Source organism: Arvicola amphibius, chromosome 10 (genome assembly GCF_903992535.2).
Source record: "Arvicola amphibius chromosome 10, mArvAmp1.2, whole genome shotgun sequence".
Lineage (NCBI taxonomy): Eukaryota > Metazoa > Chordata > Mammalia > Rodentia > Cricetidae > Arvicola > Arvicola amphibius.
In genome coordinates this window covers 95,478,368-95,497,829 of record NC_052056.1, presented here as the reverse complement: position 1 = coordinate 95,497,829, position 19,462 = coordinate 95,478,368, and the positions used below count along the sequence as shown (strand labels likewise).

Sequence of the window (19,462 nt, the reverse complement as noted above, 5' to 3'; positions counted from 1 at the left end):
CTGTAGCCTGGCAAACCGTACTGGGGACTGAATGAAAAGGAGCGAGCAGAGCGCAGAAGCACAGGGTTCATCACGCTCCGCTTCCTGACTGTGGATGCCACGTCACGTGACCCAGCAGCCTCCTAGCTCCAGCTGCCTCTGTGTTGCAAGCCAAAACAAACTCTTCTTTCTTAGGTTGCCTTTGCTACAGTAATGTAAAAAGAAACTGAATACAGACGCCAAGACTTCTCATCCAGTTCTAGCCACCCTTAGGACATTTGCTAGCCCAAGAGAAGCATCTTCGTTTGTTACAAAGGCAGCCCTTATAGTAACCATGTAACCCACGGGAAGTGTTATCTCCAGCAAAGCCCCTGGGAGACGCATCAGATTGCCCAGCTGTGGGCTTCCGCCTGATTGTGAAGTTAATTACAGCGAAGATAAACCAGATGTGATGCTGTACTCCTTTAATCCCAACACTCAGGAGGCCGAGGCAGGTGGATCTCTAAGAGTTCAAGGACAGCCTGGTCTACAGAGTGAGTCCAGACCAGCTAAGGGCTACCTAGGGAGACCCTGTCTTACAAAAAGATTATGAAGCCAGAGGGTGAAGGCTCTTCCTTACCTCCTTTCCTCTCCTCCTTGATGCTTTGAAAGAGGATCTAGTGTAGATGAGGCTGGCCTCGAACTGACTATGTAGACAGAGATGGCCTTGTCCTCTCTGTCCAGGGAGAGGGGCTCGTTATGAAAGGATCCTGATTCTGCCCTGATGGGCTGTCCAACATTGGAGCTGATTCTGGGTGGCTTACCGAAGATATTTCCTGGGGTAATTGTGGGACAAACAGTCTGAAGCGAAGCGTAGAGGTTCAGGCTGACATACAACCTAGTGCTGGTATACAAGTGGCAGTCATACCTCTGAGTGCAGGCATGGGGGTCAGGAGTTCAAGACCAGCCTGGGCTTCATGACCCAGTCTCAAAAACAAACAGACCCACACTTAAAACATGGACAAGAGCATTTGGGTGTGGTGTCTTGTGCTCACCTTTCATCCCAGCACTCGGGAGGCAGAGGCAGACGGAGCTTTGGATTCAAGGCCAGCCTGGTCTACGGAGCATGTTCCAGGGCAGCCAGAGCTACACAGATAAACCCTGTCTTGAAACTAAACAAAAGACAAAATCTATAACCAAGAAAGAGTAAGGCAGGCATGATGGTGAAATACCTATAATCCTAGCACTTTGGAAGTAGAGGCAGGAAGGTCAGGAATTCAGGGTCCTCTTCAGCTCTGCAGCCAGCCAAGGTCACTTAGGAGCCTGTCTGTCTCCACCACACAAACGGGGAGGGGTGTGTCTAGAGCACGATTTTTTTAATTTTTTAATTTTTTTACTGGAGTACATGTGCAGACTGGAGGGAGCCACATCCTAGCTCTTAGGAATTACACAAAATCTCCAAAAATTATGACTGAAACACGGGTAGCAGAGATGATTCCGGAAATGCCAAATTTCTCCCTGGCAGAGCCACCCTGTGTGAGTGTGTCCACCTATGCTCATGCATGTGGGAAGCCAGAGGTCAATGCTAGGGGTTTCTCAGTCACTTTCCCTTTTCTTTCTTAAGATAGGTCTCTCCAGGTGGATCTCTGTGAGTTAGAGGCCAGCCAGTGTCATCTACAGAGTGAGTTCCAGGACAGACTCCAAAAGCTACAGAGAAACCCTGTCTCGAAAAACCAAAACCAAACCAAAAATCCCCCCCCCCCCAAAAAAAGTAAAACAAAACAAATCAAAACAAAAACACAGTAGCAGCAGTCACAGAACGGTTATGTCTATTTAACAATAGGGGAAATCAATGAACATGCATGCATTGGCCTAGAGAGTATGGTAAGGTGTGTGTGTGGTTGAGTGCTACAGCTCTCACTGTGCCTAAGGGGGGGGTGTTTAATGGGGGCGGCGGTGCTCTTTTAGGAAAATAAACTATTAGCATCGGGATGTGTTCCTTACCTGGAACCCCAACACAGGGGAGGTGGAGGTAGAGAGATCAGAAGCATAAAGTCCTCGTTAGCAACGTAGCGAATTGAGAGGACTGGCCCGGCCTCTATAAGGGCTCCCTTCCCCACGCCCACAAAAAAAAAAAAAGAAAGAAAGAAAGAAAGAAAGAAAGAAAGAAAGAAAGAAAAGAAAAGGAGCTTACATGATTAGCTCATCTCTCAACTGCTCTTTTAGGAGGGATGTTTTAGTTAAGTCCCGTTTTATAGAAGAGGAAACGCCGTTAGTGAGACCTGTAAGGGCTGGGGAAGGGACACCAATTTGAGAGTTGGGGGTCACAGTTTTACGATCTTTGCTGACAGGCACAAAAGCAGGCAGGGCAGCTTATCCACTAGGACCTGCGCCTGATGGGGGCTCACGGCTCCCTCCGGTGGCCGACAAGAAGAGCGCAGCCCGCGAGCTGAAACTGGACGAGGAGAGAGGGTCTTCTCCGGGTCTGAAAGGGGCGAGGCTGGAACCCCGAGGGCATTCTAGGTCTCGGGAGAGACTGGACTCGTACGACTCCGGAAGGCGCCGACCGACGTCGCTCGCAGTTCCCCGCCGCACACCTGAGTCAGGTGCCGCGGTTCCGCCCACTCCAGGCCACTTTTCCGCAGTCGCCACACGTTCCTCGGAGCTCGGAGTGGAGTCGGATCCGCACCTCGGGCATCCGTTAGCATCGTGGTAACGGGGGACATCTGGGGAACGTCACCCACTACCATGCAGATGACACCCGGGATGCACGTGGAGCAGTTTGGCTGGCACAAGCCGCTTGGCAGAGTGCAGGCGGGGCTTGTGCATGGGCCACGCCTTTGGGGCGGGGCTTGATCCGGGACCAATGGGACGCCTTACTGGGGAGGGCAGGCTCCGGGCCTGACATCCCGGTAGCCCGTTTGCCTTTTCCGGGCCCCTCGCCCCCTCCTCCGCGCGTAGCGGAGCCCCCAGGCGCGCGGGGATCACCCCGGAGCAGCTGCGTTCCTAGGGTGGTGAGTGAGCACCCTGCCGCATCCAGCTGCGGGGTGCGCTTGGCCGGCCGCAGCCAGATCTCTGGCCCCTAAGGCATCCAGTTACTGGAGCAAGTGGACAAGAACGGGTGGGTGGGGGAGGAGGACCCTGGGGACCCCGTGTGGCGAGATGCCAGGTGGCCTGCGTGCGTGTTTGGACAATCGGTGGCTCTGTTTGGACTGATAGAGTTTTTGGGGGGGGCTCTCGTAGGGAATTAGAAAAATCTGGTTACGATAGAAATGGGTTCAGAGACAAGATTGATGGCGGGTGGAGCTTTGAAAGTTTCTTATTGCCTATGTGTGAGATGCTGTACGGGGGGAGGGTACTCGAGGGGTGCAGCTTAGGACTCCGGAGTTGGTGCTTACAGCTTGTCGCTAACTTCCCTTTGGGGAGATCTCCTTCCTCTCTTGTTGCTAGTTAAGAAGAGACCCGGTGTGACGGGGAGAAATCGGTGTTCCTTTTGCAGATCTTCTGCTGCCTCTAGTTTTAGGGGCATAGAGGAACGGACGGTTTCAAAGAGCTGAAAGGGGCCCTGATTACTTATACCCCGGGGTCCGAGAATATAGGGGAAGTTGCTGGGACACTTTTGAGTTTCTTGACCCTGTGTGGGTGTGTGTCCTTTGCAACTCTCCTTTTGAGGAAGCTCTGAGTGTTTGATCAGGGTTTTGTTTGGGAGGAAACGGTTCTGAGGAATTGCTTTCCAGCCCCCAACATCTATTTTACAGGACACCTGGCTCTTTTGTGGCTTCCTCTGCCCACGCTCAGCCATGGCCAGCGAGAGCTCCCCTCTGCTGGCCTACAGGCTTCTGGGGGAAGAGGGGGCTGCTTTCCCTCCCAATGGAGCTGGAGGATCTGGAGTGGCATCAGCCCGAAAGCTCTCCACCTTCCTGGGTGTGGTGGTGCCCACCGTCCTGTCCATGTTTAGTATCGTTGTGTTCCTGAGGATTGGTGAGTCTGGGGACAGGCCAGGCTTGGGCTAGGGACGGTCCCTAGCAGATGTGGACAGATGGAGGGAGGACAGAAGGGAAAGACCTCCGGTGGTCTGGTGTGTGGCTCTGCTGTAGGACTCTACTACCCAGTGAGACGGGGATAGGGGAAGAGGCTGTAACTGTCCCTTGTGACCTGCTTTTCTCCCCCTCTTCAGGCTTCGTGGTGGGCCACGCTGGGCTGCTACAGGCCCTGGCCATGCTCCTGGTCGCCTACATCATTCTGGCACTCACGGTCCTCTCAGTCTGTGCCATTGCCACCAATGGCGCTGTGAGAGGGGGTGGAGCCTACTGTATCCTCCCACATAGGTGAATTGGCTCTCGGGGTTGTTCTGTCTTCCCCCGGTGGGGTGGCGGGGAGGGACCAGTATCTCCTGTCTGAAAACAGGCCAAATGTTTGTGAATGGTGAACAACAGGATGAGATGATGAAGGAGATCTGCACTGTCTGTCAGTTAGCGGAGGCTGTGGCTCAGTGGTAGAGTGCCTGCCTGGCATGCCTGAGGTCCAGGGTTTGATCCCCAGTCCTGCTCCTCTCTAACAACAACAACCATTAATAGTCATTCTACAGCCTAGGAAAGTGGATTCCGGGTATGGAAATGCAGGCCTGTCACCCTGCGTACCTGGGAGATGGGAGCGGGAGGATTAAAAGTTCTTGACCATCCTGGGCTGCAGATCTAATTTAAGGCCAGCCTGGGCCACTAATGGAGACCTTGTCTCAAAGTAAAATGAGTGGGGCGCGCATCACCCATGCCCCTAATCCTAGCACTGGGGAGATGGAGGCAGGAGGATGAGGAGTTTGAGGTTATCCTAGGCTACACAGTGAGCTGGAAGCCAGATTGGGCAGAGACCCTGTCTCAAAAAACAAGACAAAATAACGGGTAAGAAGAGAACAGGGTAAATAGCTCAGGGGAGAAGATTTGCCTGGCAGGAGTAGGAAAATGGAGAAGATTGTGTATTCTTGTCATTTACGCAAAGATACAAGACATGGGTACAGGGTTGCTGAGAACTGAGCTGCTATCTGCAGGAAACCTACGGGTGGAGCTGAGAGGATCAACTTATGGCCCCTTCCTCCATTTCGGTTTCTTTTCCCTTAACGCTCAACCCCCTGCTTCCACTTTTAGTCATGATCAGCAGAACCCTGGGGCCGGAGGTTGGCGGCAGCATTGGCCTCATGTTCTACCTGGCTAACGTCTGCGGCTGTGCCGTGTCCCTGCTGGGACTGGTGGAGTCTGTGCTGGATGTCTTCGGGGCTGGTCTGTATTCTCCCTGTCCTGCTCTGGGGGATGCTGAGTTTTCTAGGGTCTGGAATGACGGAGTCACGTTTCCCAACATGCACACACTGAGTCTTCTCTTTGTGTGGCCTGCCTTCTGCAGGACCTGCAGGCGGCCACGTACTCGCCTCAGTCCCCAGGGCACCATCTCCAGGCATGTCCAGCCTGCAGCCCTCTGGCCGCATGCGACTGCTTGTGGCCAAGGATAGCTAGCTATAAATGCTCCCAACACAAAATTTTAAGCTTATGTACAACATTAGATTCTTTTCAGATATGTATGTTTTTCTTTTCTTTTTTGGGGTGGAGTGGCGAGTGTGGGGCGTACACGTGTGACGTGTAAATGTGTATGTGTGAGTGAGCCTACCTGAGCATGCCTATATGGAGGCCGAAGGTCAGTGTTCTCTGTCTTCCTCTACTGCTCTTTACCTGATTTGTTCGAGTAGTCATTAATTGTTTTATTGTTGTGTGTATGTCAGGAGGACACACGCCTACTATGGTTTGAGCGTGGAGGTCACAGGACAACTTTTGTGGAGCTGGTTCTCTCCTTCCACCTTTGTGCTATTTCGGGGGACCAAACGCAGGTCTCCAGACTTGCTTAGCAGCATTGTTTACCCCCTGAGCCATCTTGCCTGTCTTATTTTTTTGCGCAGAGCAAAGTTAGATTTATTGAGGAAAAGCAAGAAATATCTCCAAAAAAAATAGGCATGGTGGCACACGCCTTTAATCCCAGGACTCAGGAGGCAGAGGCAGGAGGATCTCTGTGAGTTTGAGGCCAGCCTGGTTTACAGAAAAAGTTCCAGGACAGCATCCAGGGCTACATAGAGAAACTCTGTTTTGAAAAAACTTAAAAGGAAGGAAGGAAGGAAGGAAGGAAGGAAGGAAGGAAGGAAGGAAGGACAAACTCCCGAGAGTGTGAGGAGGCTCCAAGGAAGGAAGCCCTTAATGTTATTATTTTGTATTATTATTTTTGTGTGTGTGTATGTACCAGCATGAGTTTATGTGCACTGTGTGCATGGAGGTAAACTCAGAAGTCAGAAGAGGGCATCAAATCCCTGGTGCTAGAGCTTTGGGTGGCTTTAAGGTGCAGTGTGTATTCTGGGCGCTGACCCGATGCTCTGCAAGGGAAGTAAGCATTCTTCTTTCTCTTTCATTATTATTATTATTATTATTATTATTATTATTATTATTATTATTACTATTATTGACAGGGTCTCTTTGCATAGCCCTGGTTGTTCTCATATTCACTCTGAATCAGGTTGGCCTCGAACTCAGAGACCTGACTGCCTCTACTTCCCAAATGCTGGGATCAAAGGCATGCACCACCATGCCCAGCAGAATAAACATTTTTCACTGCCAACTCTTCGTCTTATTTTTTTGAGACAAGGTCTCTCACTGAGCCTGAAGCTCATCCATTGACTGCACCGCCTCGCCAATTAGCCAATTAGCTCCAAGGCCCTGCCCGGCTTTGCCCAACCAGCACTGCTGAAGTAGCTGACAGATACTTGCCATTGAGCCTGGCATTTGCATGAGTGTTAGGGATCCAAATTCAGGTTTTCACGGCGTCTTAGCTAGGGTTACCATTGCTGAGATGAAACACCATGGCCAGAGCAGCTTGGGAAGGAAAGGGTTGCACTTTGACTTTTACGCTTCCACATTGTGGTCTGTCACTGAATGAAGTTGGGACAGGAACTCAAACTGGGCAGGAACCTGGGCAGGAGCTGATGGAGAGGCCGTGGAGGAGTGCTGCTAACTGGGATGCTTTAGAACCACTTCTGGTACCCAAATCTGTATTTGCCGGGGTCTAGAGTATATAATCTCTCTATATGGGGATTTATTAAACTGATTTACAGGCTGTGGTTCTGCCAATCCAATAATAACTATCTATAAATGGAAGGTCCAAAACCCAGTAGTTGTTCCGTCTGTAGGCTGGATGTCTCAGCTGGTTTTCTGTAGAAGCCAGAATCATCCCAAAGAAGCAGGCTCCAGTGCCAGTCAGTGAAGGAGTGGACTTGCCAGCAAGGGCGAGAACAAGCAAGCAAAGAGAGAGAGCACCCTTCTGCCGGGTCCTTTTATAGGCTGCCAGCAGAAGGTGTGGTCCAGATTAAAGGTTTATCTTCCCACCTCAAAGATTAGAAGTGGGTTCTTCCTCCTAATAATTTAATTAACAACAAAAAAAATTCCTCACAGGTGTGCCCAGTCATTCGGGTTTTAGTCAAATCCAGATGTAGTCACGTTGACAACCAAGAACACCTATCACACATGGCAGGCACTTTACCAACTGAGCCGTCTCCCTCCTTCTTTTATTTATTATTATTTTTTTTAAATAAAAAGCCTCATGTATCCCAGACTGTCCTGGAGAAAACCTTGATCTCCAGACTCTCCTGCCTCTGCCTCCCCAAAAGTTACAGGCATGTGCCGCCATGCCTGGCTTTGTGTGGGGCTGGGAATGAAACCCAGGCCTTTATGTTTGCTAAGCAAGCACTCTGCCACCTGAGCTACAGATCCAGCGCTTGCATTCTCTCTCTCTCTCTCTCTCTCTCTCTCTCTCTCTCTCTCTCTCTCTCTCTCTCTCTCTCTCTCTCTCTCTCTCTCTCTGTGTGTGTGTGTGTGTGTGTGTGTGTGTAGCAGGCCATGTGGCTTTCTGGTGGAGGTCAGAAGACAACTTGTGGGAACTATTTTTCTTCTACCATGTGGGTTCCAGGGGGGAGTGAGCTCAGTTTTGTCTGACTTGGCAGTGGGTTTGTTTACCTCCTGAACCATCTTTTTCTTTTCTTTTCTTTCTTTCTTTCTTTCTTTCTTTCTTTCTTTCTTTCTTTCTTTCTTTCTTTATTTGGTTTTAAGAGACAGGGTTTCTCTGTAGCTTTGGAGCCTGTCCTGGAACTAGCTCTTGAAGACCAGGCTGCCTTGAACTCACAGAGATCCTCCTGCCTCTGCCTCCCGAGTGCTGGGGTTAAAGGTGTGCACCACCACCGCCTGGCCATCTTTGTTCGTCCCTTTATGAGATTAAAAAAATTTTTTTGTGGGGAGAGGAAGTTCCTGAGAAGGATTTGCTAATGACAGTGTCATGTTGCAAAGTCAGAAGATTGGACATGCCTGGTTTTAGTCAGACAGAATGGTCTAATGTTCTAGAAATTGCCATAGCAAGATTGGTACCCACTGGGAGAGAGCAAAGATGCCGGGGTTACCCTGAAAAGGGATACAGGATAAATGAGGTCTCTAGTAGCAGGTGGGTGGAGGGGGGTCATAGTTAGGGCTGGGTGTCTCCTTGGATCCAATCTTTTATCTCAATCCTGTTTTTTTTCCAGATGTCACAGGCTCCAGTGGGATCCGGGTTCTGCCCCAGGGTTATGGCTGGAATCTGCTCTACGGCTCTCTGCTGCTTGGCCTCGTGGGTGGCGTGTGCACACTGGGAGCTGGACTCTATGCCCGTGCCTCCTTTCTGACATTCCTGTTGGTTTCTGGCTCCCTGGCCTCCGTGCTGATCAGCTTTGTGGCAGTGGGACCCCGGGACATCCAGTTAGCACCCCGACCAGGCACCAATGGTTCCTCTGTACCACCCCGGTATGGCCACTTCACTGGGTTCAACAGCAGCACCCTAAAGGACAACTTGGGCGGTGAGATGAACACTCCAGTGCCGGGGGGTGGGGTGGGGTGGGGGCCTTGAGTGATGGGTGGGCCTTGGGATCCCTGGAGGCGCGTGGCTGGGGAGATGCTTCCGTGGTTAGGAGTGCCCAGCACCCAGGTCAGGCAGTTCATAGCACCAGCTTCAAGGGGTACTGACACTATCTGTGGCCCCTTTGGGCACCTGCACACACATTGCATAACCCCCCATACCTATAATAAAACATACAAATAAGCCTTAAAGACAAAGATCCCAGGAAAGGCTGTGGATGTAGCTCAGTTGGTAGAGCACAAAACACAAGGTTCTCCGCCCAGGACCACGTCAGCCACTCATGCTGGCCCACGCTGTGACCCCAGCACTTGGCTCCTTCTCATCCTCGGCTGCACAGTGGATTTGAGGCCGGCCTGAGAAGCAGGGAGGGACAGGCTAAGGGTAGTTTAAGCAGAGAAGGGGGAACCTGACCTTGGTTTTGGGCTGGGGGAGGCAAGAGCAAGCCCTGCAGGTACAGTGAGCTAGACGGGTGAATCTGGAGAGGAGTTGGGATGGAGGAAGAGACCCATGAGACGTCCGAGAATGGGGAGGAGGCGACGCGTGACCCCCGCACGGCTTGGGTGGAAGTCAGGGCTGTGGAGGGGAGGGATGGCAGGGCGGAGACGCCTGGACCCCCGAGAGGGATGCTGACATACTCTTCTCCATCAGCTGGTTATGCTGAGGACTACACCACGGGCGCCATGATGACTTTTGCCAGCGTCTTCGCTGTCCTCTTCAACGGTTGCACAGGCATCATGGCTGGGGCCAACATGTCAGGTGAGAGTCTGCTCTTGGTGGTGGTGGTGTGTGTGTGTGGTTAAGGTTGCCACCGTGAGCGAGATAGGTGTGATAGGAAGGCTGGCCTCTTTCTCTCTGCTCCTGTCTCTCCAGGGGAGCTGAAGGACCCCAGCCGGGCCATTCCACTGGGCACAATCATTGCCGTCGCCTACACCTTCTTCATCTACATCCTGCTCTTCTTCCTCTCCAGCTTCACCTGTGACAGGTACGTGGTGGAGGGAGGCGGCAGACCCTCACTGAGGCTGGGAGATACTGTCTCCCCATGGGAGAGAGATGGTGCCACCCATGGGGACGGCTATAATCAGCCTGTCACCAGCAGCTGCCATGCAACTGTTTGAATTGTAAGCACTTTGGAGTTGCAGGGGTGGTGGGGAGAGGGGGTAGGAGTGGGGTGGGCGGGGAATGCAGGTCCTTTCTAGTAATGGATGGTTTTTTGTTGTTGTTTGTGTTTTCTTTTTGGGGTGATAGAGTAGGTTATTATGTTGCCCAGGCTGGCCTTGAACACGCACTCTTCCCACCGTTCTTCCGGAGTAGTGCATGCACAAGCATTCCCTAGTCGCGTTTCTCGTCATTTGTATTTGTACAAATGTTTTGCCTCTTGGTTGCGTACTGTTGGGAATGACAAGCTCCAGGGAGATCAGAGATAACCGGTGGATGCCATGAACACATCTGGGCATCTCTGATGTATAGGTCAGGCTTGTCTAGATGTCAGGGCTGTAGTCATTGAGGGGGAATTTATTTTGTATTAAATTCTTATTTTTTGAGACAGGGTTTCTCTGTGTAGCCTTGACTGTCCTGGAACTCACTCTGTAGACCAGGCTGGACTCGAACTCACAGAGATCCGCCTGCCTTTGCCTGCTGGGATTAAAGTTGTGTGCGACCACCACCTGATTTTGTATTAAAGTTTTAAATAGAGTGTGCGTGTGTGCACGTGTGTGTGTGATATGTGTACATTCCTCTCCAAGGCTAATCAAGTATCCTCTAGTACATTCTTGCTCTTTTTTCAAGCAAGGTCTCTCACTTTGTAGCCCTGGCTGTCCTGGAACTCGCTCTGTAGATCAGGCTGGCCTCAAACTCACAGCAATCTGCCTGTCCCTGCCACCCCCCTCTCATCTGGCTTCTCTTTATTTTGAGGCAGAGTCTCTCACTGAATCCAGAGACCCTTGTCTCCTGTGGGGCTACAACTATGCTTGGCTTGTTACATGGGTGCTAGGATCCAAACTCGGGTCCTCATGGTTACCAGGAAGTTCTCCTAACTGCTGAGCTATCTTTCAGCCCTTTGTAGCTCGACCAAGGCTGGGGATGAACCAGAGATTCTCTCGTCCCTCCCGCAGACGTGCACCATATTTCCTGGCCTAAACTAGTTCTTTCACAGGGTTTTATCCTATGGTCTTACACTCATGGCCATCCTCCAGCCTCAGTCTCCCAAGTTCTGGGATTACAGGTGTGAGTCTTCCTGCCAGGCTCTAGGACCTAACTTCTTTTGTTTGTTTTTGAGACAGGGTATCAGATAACCCAGGCTAGCCCCAAACTCCCTATATATAGCTGAGGCTAGTCTTGAACTCCAGACCCTCCTGACTCGGCATCCTGAGTGCTGGCATCACAAGGCCCCCTCTGAGACATAGCTCTAGAAACACAGCGTCAGAAGTACCTCTTCTCATGAGGACCTTATGATGGCTCGCTGACAAACCCTTCCTCTTCCTTTTCTTCCTGGCTAGGACCCTGCTTCAGGAAGACTATGGGTTCTTCCGTGGCATCAGCCTGTGGCCCCCACTTGTGCTGATCGGCATCTACGCCACGGCACTCTCGGCCTCCATGAGTTCTCTCATCGGTGCCTCCCGAATCCTGCATGCCCTGGCCCAGGATGACCTCTTCGGTGTGGTGCCCTCTGGGTCTGCGTGCTGCTCTGGGCTTGCCCTCCTGGGTCTGCCTTTGGCCCCTCTAGGCCCAGACTCACGTGTCTGGTATGATTCTGTTTTGTTTTTTTAATAGGAGTCATCCTGGCACCGGCCAAGGTGGTTTCTGGAGGGGGCAACCCCTGGGGTGCTGTCCTGTATTCCTGGGGCCTGGTGCAGGTAAGTCTTCCTTTCAGCTGCCCTGACCCTCACTCTCTAGCTAGCAGATTGAGAACCCATCTTAGGTCTAGATCAGAGGTATAAATGAGAATAAGGATATAGGCCAGCTGGTGTTGCAAACCTGTAGTCTGAATTTGGGGGTAGGGGATTGGATTGAGACTGGAGCCAGCCTGAGCTGCATGATAAGACCCAGCCTAAAAATAAATAAAGTCGGTGGTCAAAGCATATTATCTTAACACTCAGTAGGTACAAGGATTGCAACAAATGTGTGGCCAGGCTAGCCAGTTAGAGCATAAAAACAAAAACACAGACAAACACGCACACACATATGCACACACACATGAATACACGCACACACACACACAGAGACACACACACATGTACACACTCATGCATGCACATGCACGCACACAGACACATACTGGCATTGAGACAATCTCAATATGTAGCCCTGGCTGCCCTGGAACTTGAGACGCACCCCAGAATGGCCTAGAATGCTTACATGTCTGCAACGGTTGCCCAGACTTGAGTGTGTGTATGTGCACACCTATGTCTGAGGACAGCTCCGGAGAATCGGTTCTCGAGAATGTGAATCCCAGGGATTGATTCAGGTCATTAGACTCAGCAGCAAACATCTTTATCCACTGAGCCATCTGGCCGGTCCTTGGAATTGGCACTTTTGATTAATGCTCACCTCTTGGTCTGTTCCCAGCTGGTCCTGCTGGCTGGGAAGCTGAACACATTGGCTGCTGTGGTCACTGTCTTCTACTTGGTGGCCTATGCCGCGGTGGACCTGTCTTGCCTGAGTCTGGAGTGGGCTTCAGCCCCCAACTTCCGGTGAGAAACATTGATGCCTGGGAAAACCAAAAAAAAAAAAAGGAGGAGCAGGAAGGACGGAGCCTCCTCAATGGGGAGGCAGGTGTTCAGGGCCAGCCCTGACTGTTTTTCCTACCCTCTGTCTGCCCATCCCAGCCCCACCTTCAGCCTGTTCTCCTGGCACACCTGCCTGCTTGGGGTGGCCTCCTGCCTCCTGATGATGTTCCTCATCAGTCCTGGGGCCGCTGGTGGGTCCCTCCTTCTCATGGGCCTGCTTTCTGCTCTTCTCACCGCACGAGGAGGACCCAGCAGTTGGGGCTATGTCAGCCAAGCCTTGCTTTTCCACCAGGTCGGGGAGCCTTGAGGAAGGGTGGGAGGTAGTCTTGGGACGCTTCCTGCTCCCACCCCTGAGGGCTTGTGTTACTGTCTGAGAAGAGCCCAGCAGCAGCTGCTGAGCGGAGCCCCCCCCCCACCTCCTCCTGCTTCCCAGGTGCGCAAGTACCTGCTCCGCCTGGACGTCCGCAAGGAGCACGTGAAGTTCTGGAGGCCCCAGCTGCTGCTTCTAGTGGGAAACCCTCGGGGTGCCCTGCCTCTGCTACGACTAGCCAACCAGCTAAAAAAGGGGGGACTCTATGTGCTGGGCCATGTCACTCTGGGGGACCTTGGTGAGTGACTATTCTTCTCGCCCTTGTCCTTCCTTTCTTCTGTGTCAGGTGCCCCATGTTTCTGTCCAGATTCATGTAGACTTTGCGCTCTAGGAAAGAGTAAATGATTTAAACAACCCAGGGTGTTGCTGAGCTACATCCTCAGCCCCTCACTGGGGGATTCTAGGCAGGGGCTCTACCACTGAGTCACACCCCTAGCCCCTCACTGGGGGATTCTAAGCAGGGGCTCTACCATTGAAATACAGCCCCAGCTCTAGTAAAGAGTAAATGACCTTGGCCAATAGCTGCTCCCCTACCCTGTTTCGCTCTCTGTCTCTCCCCTGTTTTTGAACTGCTGAGGACTGAAACCAGCCTAGTGCACATGCTGGGCAAACACTTCACTAATGAGCTAGATTGTCAGTCCTTTTGTGTGTGTGTGTGTGTGTCTGTGTGTGTGTGTGTGGTAGGTTCTCTCTACACAGGCCAGCTGGTCCTGATTTTGTCATCCTCCTGCCACCGTCCCCTAAGCACTGGGGTCAGGTGTTTGTCACTGTACCTTCACCGCCTCTCCCCTCTCTTTCTCTGTAGACTCCCTGCCATCAGACCCTGTACAGCCCCAGTATGGCGCATGGCTGAGCCTGGTGGACCGTGCCCAAGTGAAAGCCTTTGTGGATCTCACGCTGTCACCCTCTGTGCGCCAGGGGGCTCAGCATCTGCTACGGATCTCTGGCCTCGGTGAGCTGCAGTTCTCTAGTTCTCTGTCTTTAGCCCCCTCAGTGGCCCCTTTCTGTCTCTGCCCTTCCTTCAGGGAATCAGCTAGATTGTGGCTGCCAAAGGGACTCGCCACACAGAGCAGATAAGACAGGAGCCAGAGATAGCAGTGACCACAATGTCTGATTGGAGATGTGGCGTAGACAGGGCATGATGCTGGTGGCTGGCTTTTAAAAAAAAAAATTACATTTATCTGGGCAATGGTGGTGCACGCCTTTAATCCCAGCACTCTGGGGGCAGAAGCAGGCAGATCTCTGAGTTCGAGGCCAGCCTGGTCTACAGAATGAGTTCTAGGACAGCCAGGGCTACACAGGGAAACCCTGTCGCGAAAAACAAAAACAAACCAAAATTACATTTAATCATTTGTGTGTGAGTGTGTGTGTGTGTGTGTGTGTGTGCACGCACACACACATACATGTGCAGGCATGCTGCAGTGCATGTGTGGAGGTCAGAAGACAGCCTGCAGGAGTCAGTTCTCTCTCTATGTCATCTGAATGCTAGAGACTGAACACAGGTCATCCAGGTTGGCCGCAAACAGCCAGTGCACCACGGATCTGTCTTGCTGGCCATGTTTTGTTTTGTTTTGTTTTTCTCAAAGACAGGTCCAGTGGAGCTCAGGATTCCCTCTAGCTGAGGCTGACTTTGACCCACTGATCCTCTCGCTCAGGATCACAGGCCTGCAGCACTGTGCCCCTCTAGGGGGTGCTGGTGATGGAACTCAGGGATTTGTGCATGCCAGACAGAACTCTGTACACTGAGAACCATCCTCAGCTCTTTCTTTTTACTGAGGCCACAAGTAGAGAGAATTTGGGCTTTGGGCAGTATTTTTCCAAGGAGAGTGCGAAAATTGTTTTGAGTCTTTAGAAGGCCCCATTAAAACGGAATTTCTTTCATCCAAATACTAACTGGGCTTAATCCTGCTTAGTGTCTGAGACCCAGTGAGGCTAGGGAGATGCTGCTGCAGATAAGTAGATGCTCGTTAAGCACCGGAATTCAGAGCCGGGGAGAGCCCTGAATACTGCTGTAGTCAGCAAAGGTTTCGTGGTGAGACGCTAACTGAGCCTGGCCTGCAAAGACTCTGCAGTCGGGAAGCCTGGGTGATGGTTCATGCCTGTTGTCCTAGCACTTGGGAGTCTGAGGCAGGAGTTCTAGACAGACTGCGCTTTACAGCCGGACCCTACCCCAACAAACAGGCAATCAGGGTGGCAGGAAGGAGGAGAACGGGGTCCCTAGGTTACCAAGGATACTTGAGGGTGATGCTTTTGGATAAAATAGAGTGTTGCCGGCTCTGTGACTCTTTCTGTACACACACACACACACACACACACACACACACACACACACCTCTGTTTTGAAGCTAGGGCTTTGCTTAAGTTAGGCAGGTGCTCTACCGCTAAACCATGTCCCCAGCCCCTCACTGGGGACTCTAGGCAGTGGCTCTACCACTGAGCCACACCCCAACCCCTCACTGGGGGATTCTAGGCAGGGGCTCTACCACTGAGCCACACCCCTGCCCCTCACTGGGGGATTCTAGGCAGGGGCTCTCCCACTGAGCCACACCTCAGCTCCTCACTGGGGACTCTAGGCAGGTGCTCTACCACTGAGTCACAATTCTAGTGATACTTTACAGATACTCTACATGTCAGCCATTTTTTTGAGATAGAGACTCACTAAGTTGTCCAGGATAACCTCCAATTTGAGATCCTCTTGCCTCAATCTCCTATGCACCTAGGGCTACACAGAGAAACCCTGTCTGGAGGTGTTGGGGTGGGGAGACCTGGCAAGATGGCTCAGTTGATACAGTGTTTACAGCACCAGCCTGACAACTGAGTGCCCACAGGAGGTTAGCAGAGAGCTGACTACACATCAGGCCCCAGCACACACAACCTCCCCATCATGCACAGCATACCGTAATAACATGATAAAGGTAACGGCCCAGTGTGTGGGCACACACTTTTAACCCTATTGCCAGGGAGGCACGGACAGGCAGATCTCTGTGAGGTCCAGGGTACACAGTGAGACTTTGTTTCCAAAAAGAAAGGGGAGAGGGAATAATTAAAAATTTTAGATGGGAGCCGGGCGGTGGTGGCGCACGCCTTTAATCCCAGCACTCGGGAGGCAGAGGCAGGCGGATCTCTGTGAGTTCGAGACCAGCCTGGTCTACAAGAGCTAGTTCCAGGACAGGATCCAAAGCCACAGAGAAACCCTGTCTCGAAAAACCAAAAAAAAAAAAAAAAAAAAAAAAAAAAAAATAAAAATTTTAGATGGGGTGTCACTAAGTTGTCTAGGCTGGCTTTGAACTCGTGATTCCCCTACTTTAGCTGCCCAAGTACTGGGATTGCAGGCATGAGCTGCCATAGCCTGCAAATGAGGTTTCTAGGGCAGTAGTACGGTGAGTTCAAGGCCAGCCTGGGCAACGTAAGTAAAATTCTGTCTCAAAAATATATATATATAACTAACAGCTGGGCAGTGATGGTACACACCTTTAATCCCAGCACTTTGGAGACAGAGGCAGGTGGATCTCTGTGAATCTGAAGCCAGCCTGATCTACAAAGCTAGCTCTCCGACAGCCAAAGCTGTTACACAAAGAAACCCTGTCTTGAAAAACCAAAACCAAACCAAAACAACAAAAAAACTAAAGCACAAACTCCAGCAACTATGGTCAGGAATTTGAATGGCCCATGTTTTTTCTACTGCACCCTTGGGACTTTGGGGACAAGAGATTTCGGTCACGGAGGTTGGTCCAAGCTGACTTAGGTAGGTCAGGACTAGGCCAGTGACTTCATGGCGTGGGGCCTGAGGTCCTTCCTTATCTGTAAAGGGAGAGAATAAACAGTCTTATCTCACAGCGTTGCCGCGTTCAGATGAGGTGAGCGCCTTCTCGGGGATCTGGCCTCTGACAACACCAGATGCTCTCTGTCTCCTCTTGGGTACCAGGCTGCAGACCTCTGTCCTTAGAACTTTGCCACAGGAGGAAGCTGCGGTGCCCAGCTGCAGTCCCATCCTCCCCTGGAGGGATCTGGGATGTCAGGCTGATTTTATTTTACTCGGGCCTGGTGATGCAGGCAGTAACCTCTGCTACCGTGGAGGCTGAGGCAAGGAGGGTTGCAAGTTCAAAGCCAGCTGGGCTACAGAAGAAGTCTCATTTCCTCAGTAGAGTTCAATTTCAATCTCTGGGTTTTTGTTTTGCTTTGGTTTTTGTTTTTCGCGACAGGCTTTCTCTGTAAAACAGCCCTGGCTAAACTGGAGCTTACTGTGTAGACCAGGCTGGCCTCGAACTCACAGAGATCCACCTGCCTCTGCCTCTCCAGTACTGGTATTAAAGGCAAGCGCCACCAACCCCTGGCAAATCTCTGGGTTTTTGTCAGTTTGTTTGTTTTCTGGTTGAGACCAGCTCTTGCTCTGTAGCCTGCGCTGCCTGAAACGTGTGGCTCAGACTGGCATCAAACTTGTAGCAATCTCCCTGCCTCAGTTTCCCAGTTGCTGGGGTTACAGACTGGAGCCATCACGCCTGGATGAAACGGCCTCTCCTAATGAGATAAGGATGAGCCATTTAAAGCCTGTGGTGGATAACAACCAACCCTAACCCTAAAAGAGCCCAAAGCTAGGGCTGTGTAGCTCAGTGGTGGAGCATTTACCTAGCATGCATGAAGCCCCTCCCCCCACGATTCATCCCAGCCCTCCATGAACTTCACGGGATAGTGGTGACGGAACACCTATAATCCCAACACTTGGAACTGGGACTGGGAGCATAGCTCAGTGGTTGATTGCGTGGGTGAAACACCAGGTTTACTCTCCAGTATCACTCCCCCCCCCCCCCCGAGGAAAAAAAATCCTAATGTGAAATTTACATATTTAAAGTGGAGGAGATTATTCCTAGAGATAGTCAAATAAATGCATGTGAAAGTGTTTAAGAACGCCAAATCGTTGTGCAAACGTGCGTATAATGTTGCTGTGGGGAGGGCCCAGCCAAGTAAGATGCCATACCTCATGGCTGACCTAACTGTGAGTGGGCGCATTTTATGTGGTGTAAACTCAGCCCTCATCCTGATTTCTGTTCCTTCCTGCCTCCCTTTTTTTGCCCCTAGGCGGCATGAAGCCCAACACGTTGGTGCTCGGCTTCTATGATGACGCCCCACCCCAGGACCATTTTCTAACAGACCCAGCTTTCTCCGAGCCTGCAGAGGGCGCCAGAGAGGGCGGGTCGCCTGCCCTGAGCACGCTGTTTCCTCCACCTCGAGCTCCAGGGAGCCCCAGGGCCCTCAGTCCCCAGGACTACGTGGCCACGGTGGCAGATGCTCTCAAGATGAACAAGAATGTGGTTCTCGCCCGGGCTTGTGGGGCTTTGCCCCCAGAGCGGCTAAGCCGGGGGTCCGGTAGCAGCGCTCAGCTCCATCACGTGGACGTGTGGCCCTTGAACCTGCTGCGGCCCCGGGGTGGGCCCGGCTACGTGGACGTCTGTGGCCTTTTCCTGTTGCAGATGGCTACCATCTTAAGCATGGTGCCTGCATGGCACAGTGCCCGGCTCCGGATCTTCTTGTGCTTGGGGCCTAGGGAGGCTCCTGGGGCAGCGGAGGGAAGGCTGCGGGCTCTGTTGAGTCAACTCAGGATCCGGGCGGAGGTGCAAGAGGTGGTGTGGGGTGAAGGGGCCGAGACTGGGGAGCCTGAGGAGGAGGAAGGAGACTTCGTGAATGGTGGTCGAGGAGATGAAGAGGCTGAGGCTCTGGCTTGCAGTGCCAACGGCCTGGTGCGTGCCCAGCAGGGGCGAGGCACGGGAGGAGGCCCTGGGGGGCCAGAAGGAAGGGATGGGGCGGAGGGACCCACTACAGCCCTTACCTTCCTGTACCTGCCTCGACCGCCGGCCGATCCTGCCCGCTACCCCAGATACCTGGCGCTGCTGGAAATCCTGAGCCGCGACCTAGGCCCCACCCTTCTTGTTCATGGTGTCACTCCGGTCACTTGTACTGATCTCTGACGCCTGTTCATACAGGGTAGAGAGGGCGCAGGCCCATTTTCAACAATGGACCCTGCCCTTCGGATGATGTTTTAGGGGGACCATGGCCTTCTTTGGATGGGGGGGACATAGTACACTAATTCGGGTGGCCGTCCTCATTGTACATGGGAGGACACCGCGGCCCTGTCCCTGGCCTGCCTCCGCTTCCTTCATTGGTGCCTTGACCAGAGGGGCTGGTCTCTTCTGTGACTCTAGGCTACCTCAGTGACCCCATCCTGGCCACAGACGCACCGCCTCCCTCTCCTGACTTCCTTGGGTGGTGATGTTTGTGTTTTGTTTTATTTTTCTAACTACTGACCATTAATAAAAGACCAAAACACTACGTGCTGGTGGAGCCCTGCTGGTGGGTAGGTGAGGGGGGCGGGTGGGAAGGCAGAGATCTGGAAGGGGGTGGAGACCAGAAGCCTTTGGAGTCCCGGCCAAGAGGCTGCCACGTGCAGAAC

General features: G+C 52.2%; 1 protein-coding gene across 3 annotated transcripts; it reads left to right on the top strand.

The window, feature by feature from the left end:
- Nucleotides 1–2,844: 2,844 nt before the first annotated feature.
- Slc12a9 (solute carrier family 12 member 9) lies at nucleotides 2,845–19,341 on the top strand. 3 transcript variants are annotated; one of them, XM_038346452.1, is made up of 14 exons: nucleotides 2,845–2,972; nucleotides 3,717–3,939; nucleotides 4,136–4,270; nucleotides 5,100–5,231; nucleotides 8,555–8,863; nucleotides 9,571–9,678; nucleotides 9,793–9,904; nucleotides 11,418–11,575; nucleotides 11,692–11,774; nucleotides 12,487–12,611; nucleotides 12,747–12,939; nucleotides 13,081–13,255; nucleotides 13,823–13,969; nucleotides 18,094–19,341. In XM_038346452.1, the coding sequence occupies exons 2-14, from the start codon at nucleotides 3,759–3,761 to the stop codon at nucleotides 18,978–18,980; spliced, it is 2,745 nt and encodes a 914-aa protein (XP_038202380.1). In that variant the 5' UTR covers nucleotides 2,845–2,972; nucleotides 3,717–3,758; the 3' UTR covers nucleotides 18,981–19,341. The 3 variants fall into 3 exon arrangements, with proteins under 3 accessions (XP_038202380.1, XP_038202381.1, XP_038202382.1); XM_038346453.1 differs by having other exon boundaries at nucleotides 2,955–3,079; XM_038346454.1 differs by lacking the exons at nucleotides 2,845–2,972; nucleotides 3,717–3,939 and having other exon boundaries at nucleotides 4,148–4,286.
- Nucleotides 19,342–19,462: the final 121 nt, after the last annotated feature.